Source organism: Dermacentor andersoni, chromosome 1 (assembly GCF_023375885.2).
Source record: "Dermacentor andersoni chromosome 1, qqDerAnde1_hic_scaffold, whole genome shotgun sequence".
Taxonomy (NCBI): domain Eukaryota; kingdom Metazoa; phylum Arthropoda; class Arachnida; order Ixodida; family Ixodidae; genus Dermacentor; species Dermacentor andersoni.
The window spans coordinates 198,252,527-198,263,633 of NC_092814.1; the positions used below are offsets into that span (position 1 = coordinate 198,252,527).

Below are 11,107 nucleotides of genomic sequence, written 5' to 3' on the forward strand. Positions count from 1 at the left end.
CAGCAATAAAATTGCATCATTTTCAGGCTTGAGCTGTGTTACTGTTTCGCACTTTTAATATTTCAGGCTGAGAATATTTAAGGTGAAATGCATGCGCTGTCGGTGTTTTGCTTCATGACATTTATTTGTGGGCTGTCATTCTCAAAATCCTGAGGAATAATATTGTCAAGAATGTAAGACCTGACCTGAGCAACTTTAGTGATAGAATGGTGAGGCAATATAACCCGCATATACCGCATGTCATATAGCATGCATGCACCTAAATATAAACTGAACCTCACGGCGACACCGACGGCAAAAATGGGCTTGGAGTGTCCATATAACTGCTACCGCAATAAAAACTCTGGTCGGCTGTATCACGGAGGCAGCCGCAATGGTATACGTGAAACACCTTGCGCGCGCTGCAGAAGGTGTATGGGGTCTAGGGAGCAGAAATTACGTAACCAAATACACAAGTGACATTTATTTACGCATTATAAAAGCATACATGCTTAACTTATGATACAGCTGTAATGGGGGTCCCACGGTGCATGTAATCTTGCAATCGTGCAGAGCTGAGCATCGACATGAAATGTTTGCAACATACTGCCACATTTGTAGGCCTTACAACTCCTGATATACACCAGTTTGAGCTGCATAAATCATACCTACTATGGCATAGTGAGCTTTCTCAAAGGCGACCATTCCTATCCACACGGACAAACGTACTGTCGAGCTACGTACGCCTATCTGAACGCCACACGCGAGGGTAAATTTAGCTCCGATTGCGTCATACGTAGTGCGACAACGGCGTTATCTGCGCACAGGACACATACTTGGTCGGGTAATGGCTTATTTCTTCTACACAACGATATCACAGTAACGTGCGTGGATAGTACTGTTCCAAAGATATAATGCTGTAACATACATGTTTTCGTAACGTATGGTTTCAGCAAGCGACCCCTTGGCGCTTTTTAATCGTACCACGTCATGGGAGGGGGGGGGGGTGAAGAAAAAAAAAAGAAAGGAAAAGTCGAACGTCCAGCTAGAAGAGAATTTTCGATTTGACAAAATTCTTTTTTCTTGTATATTATACCGGCCTTCAACAACCCCTTCCCTCTCACCCCGCCCCATTTTCCCACACACAAAGAACCATACATTCGAACCTCGATCTAACGAATTTTTGTCCTTCGCCTGGATTGCTTCCGTTAAAGACCTGGGGTATTGTGGCGCGAGGACCCACTGCCAAGTGTACACGACGTAACGCAAGCGTCAACCATGCAGTTTCCCGATTCAGCGAAACAACGCTTCACTGCCGTCTCAATTTAAACACGTCATCCCAGAACGCACACTCGCTACTGCAAGCTCCTTAAGAAACCACGCGGAAACGGAGGACAAAGAATCGCAACTCGTCGGAGCGCGTCGCGGTGAGCGCGTTCCGTTCGTGCCTGCAGCGGAGAACAACACGTGAGCCTATTTGCATTGACTGAACTAATCAAAAAATGGCAATAAACTGACGCTCCTGAAGACGACAATTCTAGTGGGTAACAGGCCGAAATTCTCTCACAACAACATAATAGTCCGGGACGCACGCGGCTCTCCGTATCCTGCAAATCGGGAACTGCTGCCAGTCTACGCGGGCCTTTTCGGGTAACGAGTGAAATCGAATACCGAGTCTAACTGCGCCGTGAACGACTGATAGACGCGAAATTTACGAGCATTCAATTACCTTCATGCATACGGCACTCAGTCAAGGCAAGGGCGGAGAATGCGACCAGTCAAAAGGAGAAAACTGGGCGCTTTTGTGCCCGACTTTTAAAAGTTTCAAGGCCACTGTAAGCGCGCAACGGCATCTCCTGTTGTGCCACACAAGCAGTCCGATTTCTGCAACATGTGCTGTCAAGGTTGTACTGCCGAACGGACAAGGCAAGTTTTCCTAGCTCTCTCGAGATTTCGACCGCCATCAGTGCTACAGAAGATAGCCCACACGGCCCAGGAACAGCTGCGTTAACGCGCGGTTCCTGACGCGCGGTGTGGCCTTTCATCTGACAGAGCATAACTGCCATAGCCACGCCACAAACACCGGAAGCCCGCGCCGCGGCGGCGCTGCTTTAGTTACGCTTCTCTGGCTACGTTCTCATTCTCGGCAGGGGCGGCTAGGAAGGTAATGGTGAGCGATACGCTACGCCGAATCTTTATAATGAGGGCTCGAGCCTTTCGATCGAATCGCTGTACGTCTTCCCAATGTTTCTAATGAAATGGCACGTTCCAAGACACCCGTCCACAAAGGCCCAGCCAGCAATAGAACAAGCGAAATTCGCAGCCCAAGCGCAACAATCTCGATGTAACCAAGTCTTCAGTTTTAACGAATTCTGTGCAACTTCATTAAACTGGGGTCCCACTCTACAGTTTTGAACACCAGCTATAGCCGGCGATGTTAATGCACTCTAGAAACGCACGGCCGCAGTGTATAACCATGCAAACGTCCAAGCTAGCTTCATGTATTATAGCTACCAAGTTTCAACGATAAGCAGGCGTGTTTTCTGAGGAATATTCCGTTCTACTCACTGCCTTTCTCTGGAATACCATTTCTGCCCACCAGGTAGGCGGTTGTGGCCCTTCCAGAGGCACTTTTCCGGAACGTTTGTCTTCCAACCTATTTCAGCAATGATGACCCGCCGCGATGGCTATGGCGTCTTCAGGAATGGAAGCGGCCAAGGAAGCTTTGGAGCAGCAAATTTGAAACATTGGAGTACTATAGGTTTGGAGCATGAATTGTCCGTTTTGGAGCAGTAAATACGCGTCTTGGCGTAGCTTGGTAAAAGTCAATATAAGTGAAATACAGGCAGATAAAGAAAAGGTGTGCTTTATTTGACTTTGCAGAACACTATTAGGCTACGGTAAATCAGTTCTTCGGAAGCCCGCTGGGCGAAAAACATTTATGACAAGGAAAAATTGTCTTGGTTAAAACACGTTGGCGGGCTAGTTGGTTAGAATCCGTAAAGTGAACACCGTTCGCGTAGTACCCTCTGGTAGTTTTTATAGATTTAGGTGCACGTTACAGAACCCCAGGTGGTCAAAATTTCCGGAGTCCTCCACTACGACGTGCCTCATAATCAGAAAGTGGTTTTGGCACGTAAAGCCCAATAATTTTTTTTAATTTTTAATTCTTGGAGACGTTCAGTTAAGATAGCGAAATATCGCAGTATAAATGTGAAGCGGCATACTGGTCGTTGCATGTTGGCCAGTATTTCACATCGCTTGCGGAGAAAAATAGAGTACTCTAAGATAATTTTTGAAAACAATAAAGGGATAAAAATATTCACTGCATTTCCGATCTGCTTCATCAACCAATACTTTGAATACGCTCGATTATTCTGGCTTATTCGCGGTTCCGTCACAGGCGTCATAAAGCGAACGTAAAACGGCAGCCGATATGTTGTGCGCCGTACGATGGTTGATTAAAATTTTCGGACTCAATCTGCGCAAGTCACGTCGTAAACAACGTTGCCGTGAACACAACATCGGAGGTTCGCGCTTTCGCCGAACATTTAATTACGACCACCACTTGGCCGATGAGGTTGACTAATTAGAAAACTTTACATCCTTGGCTTAAGTGCTTTTTGCGTCGGCAAAAGACCAACTTTGTGTGGTGCGGCCGTGCAGAATGTAGTGTAGACTGATCGAGTGACGATTGTGGTACGTTGCCATTGGATATTTGTGACCAAGACGTTTCATGAAAGCAAGCTGGTCGTTTGCCAGCACGCCGCACTATCATCCCGGTGAGCGGAGACGCGGTGCACGTGCGAAATAGATGTAGAACGTCAGACGCACGGCGTCCGCCCATTAATCGACGCAGATGTACTTACCGATAGTGCACGTAAAGTGAGTGCTAAAATGTAAAACGAAACTGATGAACTACACGCTCAGCAGACTGTACGACCTTATTCATTCAGCGCGGCTTTCCTTCCGCAACTGCCCCACGATATGAGCGCCAGTTCAAATCATCTTTAGCTGGTTCGGGTATGCGCAAACGCATAACACTTATATAAAACATATCGTGATGCACTGTATGGTACAAAACGGTTTTCATTTTCTTGCCACCTAGTTACAATTACGCCAACAAACACACCCGCACTCCAAAGACGCCGACGCTGAAACGCATTACCTAGGCTTGGATTGCAGGGCTAAGCGCTAACCAACAGACGTGTGGTCGCCACTGAACATGCATACCGTGCTAAATTTGGTATCTTCATTCGAAATTAGTGTTTTGTGCAAGATGGCGCAACTGGCGCAGCACTTCCATCCCTGCGTTTTGCTGCTAGGCACGAGGTCGCGGGTTCGACTCCCGGCCGCATTTCGATCGGGGATAAATGCAAAAACGCTCGTGTGCTTACATTTAGGCGCGCGTTGAACAACCATACGCAGTCGAAATTAATCCGGGGTCCCCCAAGCAGACCCAGAGTTGCTCTGGGACGTTTAACAGGTTAAACTCCATGTTTAAGCAATCAGTCAATCAACAATCACGATGATTATATTCCGTTCTAGATACCACCGGCTACTGTTCCTGGTCTACACGCTCGACTCCCGTGCCAATAAACTCGTATTGATTAACAGTCCAGGCAGCACGTAATGTTGACCTATATAATAACTGACAGACTGTTGACCTGTTCATTAAGTTTTGAAGAACGCCTGTTTTTTGCCATAGTCAGGTTGGAGCAATTCCACTTGTAAAATTCCTGCTTGGTATAGAAAATATTCAGCTCAATTTCAAGTAGTTTGATATAACGAGGTTTCAGTGCACTAAAAAGTACATGTGTACGATGTTGTCTAAGGCTATATGACAATGTTCCCAGTCCAGGGCGGTACCCGGTAATATTTTATCGGGGGAGGGGGAGTTGCAGAAACAATGGTGGCCATTTTGAAATATTTATAGTGACTCATTTTCATGTGCGAATCAAGCACATCACTGACGTCTGATAATTGGAGGGGTACTTTGAAATTAGTTTGACAAAACTGTTTTGGGTGTGCTGCAGTAAGCATTGTCCATAAATATAGGAGGAGCCTAGCTGTAACACTACTCCCAGCTCACAAATGGCAGTAGCTACATTTAACAGATATTCATGGAAATTAGCATGGTCACAAATTAAGCTTTTGACCAAGCTGAGGGCGAAATCACAAAAAAACTTTTTTCATACGTCTTTATATTCTGCCTGTCTACATTGCCTCTGCAGGGTTACGTGAACCATTCCAAAATATAGTAAGACTTCGGCCTTGCATTTTCTACGATAGGTCTGTTAGTTCCATATTGATGTCTACTTGATTTGAGTCACTTAATGGCGCCTATATGTTTTTAACCAACTAATGCTTTAAAAGTCAGCTCAATGATACCATCGCTGTGAGCCAATGCACTTACATTTTGTGCCTGGAAGTTCACATTCTAAGAAATATGAAACTGACAAGCCAGTGAGTATTATGTTAAGACAGATATCCAATACTGTATCACCCACAAACAGGGCTAAAGTTCTTTGTGCAGTGGAATACAAAGAAAAGAAATGTCGTGACTCTCTCAAAGGCTCAAGCTTCTTGAAAGAACAGATTACAGAGTGTTGGCCTCCCATTAGGTGAATAATTTAGCAAAACTACCAACCCATCTACCTATCAACCTCCTGTCACTACTTAAGCAGTGGGTGAAATAGCGTGTTAGGAAATTTCTGAAGGGAAATAATTATCATGAAACTATGCACAGCCTGTGGCTACAAAGGAAAGCAACACAAGTTGCTCCAAATATTTGATCTGAAAATAATTTGTCACAGTTCAAAGCAGCACAACCATTTTATAACTTAAAGCAGCAGACCAGCAAGTGCAGCAATAAAATAAACACAGAGGAAGACTGTTAGCCTCGCATGGAGCATAGTCCCATGAGATAAAGTATGCTTCTACCAGGGCATTGGTAGCCTCATATTATGCAAACTTCACTTAGCTGCAGTTATTCAGGGTTGTACAAATTTCCTTTAAAATGTTCAGCTACACTCAAAATGGCAGCAATTGCTGTCACATAGAAATGTACAGTTCATATAAACTATTTTGAGACAGCCATGCTTTTTCTTCCCATCTATTATAGGAAAGCCATTTGCTGAGAGAAGCTGCCAAATCCATAAACATTCTGCAATTACCTCTCAAAAAGCACTCCAGCCACATGGATCTTAAATGTCACAAATGTATGTGCCAGCAAACTACAGTGCAACCAACAATTTCTGTATTGCTCAGTTTTCAACAAGGAAATGTTACAGCCCAGCAAGCACCAAGCAAAACTGGTGCATCAAAGCAGGCCATGCATAAAGCCAAATATAGTCACAACTAAGACATATCTCACTGCATGATGCACACTTACATCTTTACAGAAGCCTTATCACTTACATCTCGTAAACGCTGTCCTGTATAGGATGCTGAGTGAGTAACTTGGGCAGCACTGGAGTAAACAGATCCTGCTGCTCCATAGGCTGACTGCGTATAGGGTGCACTGTAACCACCAGGGCCAGTTGTTGTGCCTGCACTAGGATAGCCTGCAGATGGATATGGGCTTGGAGCTGCTTGTGTAGAAGGATAGCTAGCAGCAGACACAGGTGCAGAATAGCTACTATGGCTTGTTGGGCAGCCAGGGTATCCTTGAGTGGAACTTTGTTGGCCAGTGGCTGTGGGCATGGCGCAACCAGGTTGACTTGGGTAACTGGGCTGGCTTGGATAGCCGGGCTGGGTTGGGTAGCTGGGTTGACTCGGGTAGCCTGGTTGATTTGGGTAGCCGGGTTGATTCGGGTAGCCGGGTTGATTCGGGTAGCTGGGTTGATTCGGATAGCCGGGTTGACTCGGATATCCGGGTTGGCTCGGATAGCTGGGTTGGCTCGGATAGCCAGGTTGGCTCGGATAACCAGGCTGAGAAGCAAAACCTGGCTGGGTTGTTGGGAAACCTGCTGAGGACGGCTGGGGGTATGTCTGATTTGGCACTTGGGGTGGGTAGCCAGGAGCCTGCTGGCCGGCTGGTGGTGCTCCATAGACAGCCCCCATCGGGTAACTTGCTCCGTCTTGAGGCGGGTAGCCTGGATAACCCTGCTGAGGAGGGTAAGAGTTCCCACTTCCGCCCGGGTAACTCATTGTATCTTGCTATAATTGGCACTGCAAAGTAGTAGTAACATCCCATGACAATGACATATATGCAATATTTATTCAAAATGGTGCGGTTCGTCTAAATATACTTTAGGTGTGGCAGCCCCTTTAACACTGATTGCGAGGCATTCTATAAAGCTTCAAACAGAATTATTGCAAATTCTTGCTCGTCACAAAACGTCTGTCACAAGAAACATAAAAGCACTTAGCTCTCCAGGATCAGGGACCGAGACAATCGGTCTTTCCAATCAATAGGTGAAGCTTTATTAATGACGTAAGATGTTGATGATGAGATGATGTTTTCCTGAATTTTTAAACATTGTCTGTGACAGATAGCATAATTCTTGTCCCGAAGTTGAATTATTCAAATTTAGAAGCAGACATTACTAGCACGAGAAATTGAAACACATAGGAATAGTTGACGAAAATCCCCTAATTACCTTATTTAATTATGTTATGGCACATACTGCAATTTAAGAATTGTTGCCAGTGAGTTTACAATACGTACCCAATTGAAATGAATACCCAGGATGACACCAGTTTTGAGGTATTATTTTCGAAAGTGTGGGACAAAATACATGGGCGTTCCATTTACTTTTGCACTTCATTACATAAAAGAACACTTTGTTAAAAAGTAAGTGGAACAGTGCACTTTTAAGGCGCATTTGATGGCGCATATCTCCAAACTGGTGTCATTCTGGAAATTCATTTCAAGTGGATACGTCTTGCAAGCTCATCGTCTACAATTCGTAAATAGCAATATGTGCGGAAAAGTAATTAAGAAGTAGCGAATTTTTCAATTAGTTAAATACGTGTTACGATTTCTCGTGGAAGTAATGCCTGTCTCTCTTAATAATCCAGCTCAAGCACTAGAATTAGGGTAACACGTATAGAGGAGGAGGTCCCAAGGTCAAAGGCCGACCAGAGGACCTTCGGTGCATGAAGTTTTGCAAAAACTGGTCCCAAAAGTTCTCAGCTTCATCTGCGAAAGTTTTGTTCCGCCATTCTATTTTTATACCCCAGTCCCATGGGGCACTTCCGAACGCAATCGAGCCCTATCCGGATCGGATCTTGCGATCGCAATTCGTGCCCATCCTCAGCCTGCGCAAAGGAGCCAATCGCGGTCGAGAAATTCGATCCCGATCGGGCTCGACCGCGATTGAAAGTACCTTATGTGCCACCGGCTACATTTTCCTGTTGGCATCGCGACACGTTTTCATCTGCAAACAGCAGCCGTGGCTGTCAGTCAATGCAACAGGTAAAGTTTGCAAATTATTTTCTCCGCAATGCGCACATTGTCAGAAATTATGTACACAAATTGAAGAACTTGAACAAGCGAGAAGAAACTACGTACCAAATGTGTACTCAGCGTGGAACTTGAGCCAAGCTTACGTCACGAGGAAATGCGGGAACCAGCGGGAACGCTCTCACAGCCGGCAGCCGGATTGGGCGTGTGCGTACGGTTTGTTTACAGACACGCAAAGTAGTCTACGCCGTAACTACACAAAAGCAACCACTACGCAATAAAGCCAGTATACATGAGCTAGGTTGGAAATTAATGCAGTGTCAATTTTCCAACGAACACAGCTTTCTCAAAACGCACCAAAAGAGGCCGATAGCGACGACCGGCAAACGCTGGGAGTGTCATTTGCTGCCAGTCGAGAATAGAGCGCCAATCATCAGCTACCACAAGTCCGCTTAAAACGTAAATATTTAAGGCACATTGGTAATGATTAATTACCACTCACCTGAGTTATCAATGCTTCTAGTACAAACCACAGTCACAACGTCAGCCTTGGCACCGCTTTGACCGCGTTATCAGCCGTGGTCTCTGAGCGTAACGTCTACCCGCACTCTCGGAGTCCGTCCAAGTTCGCAGGTTGCTGCTACGGCCGCAGAGGCACAGCGGCAGCACCTAACGCTGAAAAATTTGATGCGATGGCGCTTGGATTGCACTGTTTTCACAGTGTTCTTTCAACGTATCCTTCAACGGCTTCAACGTCATATTTACACTCACCCAACACATTTGCATGTTTAGTTCATGGTTTAGGTGCTCTAAATACAGAGCACCTAGCGCACCATTCGGCAGTGCTACTCACGTGCCCATAATTCATTAATATGCCAAAACCCAAATTCCTAAATATACAAGTCCAGTCCACCATGATTTAAAAAGCAAATGAAAATGCAGTGCGTGACGATATCAGCGCGAGGAATACTGCACGAGTGCACTATTTATTGTCGTTAAAAAGCCACCGCAATGCAGCTGGTTTCGGCGGATGACGCCGGGCACTGGATCAATGAGCAGTTTCCAAAATGAAGCCATATGTCCCGAGTCATAGCAGCACCCAGCCAGAGGGTTTCTGCCGATCAGATTCACCGTTTTTCTAGGACTTTGAACTTTGCCTCTGAAAGAAAGCAAAGAATGTGATGCCGCATAATTGTGAACATTACCGCATAATTGTGAACATTACCGCATAATTGTGAACATTACTCATACTATTCCAAGAATCGGGTCTCTTAACAGCCAAGGTACTTTACCAAGACGTTTGGAATAAGCGTCCAGCTTGTATGCTGCTTGTTCCAATTTGGTAACGCTGTCCTCAACTTGGTCGATTTGGTCCAAGTACGGTTTTAGGCACCGATCTACAGATAGGGAAAAGTTCCCGAGGTTTCGCTTATTGATACACACGTTGGACTAAGTTTCCTGCAACTCACATTTTTCGTTGAGGTCCATGAGGGCTTTCGAGACGTTGCCGGCAATTTGCTTCATGTCACTGTACTTCGTTATGGTTAATTTGTTCATTTCTTCTGTCAACCTGTAATCGTCCAATGTGGCTGCAAAACGCGTAATTGAGGACTGTTTACGTTAGGCTGATTGTTACACACACCACAGCAAATCTCTAGCCGCATTCAGCATTACATCGCACACATAATGGGCACACTCTGGTATATGGGAACATGCACCACATTTGACAAACGTCAGCAACGTAAACAACCACCCCAAATCAGCTGTTTAGCACTCACATGAAAGCTCGGCTTGAACGTATTCTCCTGTTTTTTCAAACATTGTGGCCGCTAGTTCATTTAGCTTCGGCGATTCGGTGGCTGTATCCCCAAACTCCATAATAAAATCTGCCGTACGTAAATTCGATCACTTGCAAATTAAAGGAAAGAAAATATCCGAAGAAACCTCAAGCAGACGCACGCACTAGCGCCGCCGCGGCTGTCAACATTGGCACAGTGTTGCCGATTCTGCACTGCACCGATTCTTAGGCAAAGTTGACCGAGCATTTCTGAAAAAAAAAAATTAATCAAACTATACCGTGTTATTCAAGCAATATATGTTTGCATGTGTGCTATAGATGCGTATTTTGATAACTACGACTTTTATTGTAACGGCTGCATTGAAATTTTTTGGCGCCAAATTTAATTTTTTTCTATGATCATAATGAAAACCGTGACCACATTAATCTATAGACAATCCTTTCCTGAGCTCCTGGTCCATATATAAGTCGCCAGTAGGCAACAGGAAACGTGCAAGTTCGCTCAAAGATTGCTTGTGCATGAGAAGCTTTAAAAAAAAAAGGGAACTGAATTGAATTCTAGGGTTTTACGTACCAAAACCCCGATTTGATTACGAGGCACGCCGTATGGGGGGAGTCCGGGTTAATTTTGACCACCAGGGGATCTTTGCCGTTAAAAAAGATAGTGGGAAAGTGCTTTACAGTAAGAGTAAAGCTACAGTCGGCGGTGCACTACCATCCGTGGCGGCGCACCATAGAATGATAAGGGGCGCTTTGGAGGTATCAGTAGAGTAGGAAAAAAGAAGAAAAACAACTACCGTATATGAAAAGGAAATTCGTTTACGCATGAGTCACCACAGTGTCTCAGTGTCTATGGCATCCTTCTGCTGACCACGAGGTCGCGGGTTCGATTTCCAGCCGTGACGGCAACATAAGGTGGG

The 11,107-nt window shown here is 45.2% G+C and overlaps 2 protein-coding genes across 3 annotated transcripts in view; both read right to left on the bottom strand.

Annotated features, from left to right (window-relative positions):
• LOC126547110 (annexin-B12-like) overlaps positions 1-9,014 on the bottom strand; it is a 51,537-nt gene extending 42,523 nt beyond the window's left edge. The window contains exons 1-2 of one of the 2 annotated variants that reach the window (XM_050194974.3): positions 8,892-9,014; positions 6,400-7,152 (exon numbers count right to left, since the gene is read on the bottom strand). In XM_050194974.3, the coding sequence (XP_050050931.2) occupies positions 6,400-7,131 (732 nt within the window). In that variant the 5' untranslated portion in view covers positions 7,132-7,152; positions 8,892-9,014. Of the gene's footprint in view, positions 1-6,399; positions 7,153-8,497; positions 8,796-8,891 lie in introns of those variants that run through there. The other variant, XM_050194975.3, reaches the window with a different exon arrangement.
• Positions 9,015-9,343: 329 nt separating this feature from the next.
• Positions 9,344-10,387, bottom strand: Blos2 (biogenesis of lysosome-related organelles complex 1 subunit 2). The gene is made up of 4 exons (XM_050194984.3): positions 10,168-10,387; positions 9,859-9,978; positions 9,682-9,786; positions 9,344-9,548 (listed from the first exon to the last, which is right to left on the bottom strand). Exons 1-4 carry the CDS (start codon positions 10,265-10,267, stop codon positions 9,517-9,519), a joined length of 357 nt encoding a protein of 118 aa, XP_050050941.1. The 5' UTR covers positions 10,268-10,387; the 3' UTR covers positions 9,344-9,516.
• Positions 10,388-11,107: the final 720 nt, after the last annotated feature.

What these genes read in the sequence shown, in the direction of transcription:
- Blos2 (XM_050194984.3), bottom strand. Translation starts at nt 10,267, where the DNA reads ATGGAGTTTGGGGATACAGCCACCGAATCGCCGAAGCTAAATGAACTA. An exon ending in CGTTCAAGCCGAGCTTTCAT is followed by an intron (nt 9,979 to 10,167) that starts GTGAGTGCTAAA and finishes CGCGTTTTGCAG; the next exon opens with CCACATTGGACGATTACAGG. An exon ending in CATGGACCTCAACGAAAAAT is followed by an intron (nt 9,787 to 9,858) that starts GTGAGTTGCAGG and finishes CCCTATCTGTAG; the next exon opens with ATCGGTGCCTAAAACCGTAC.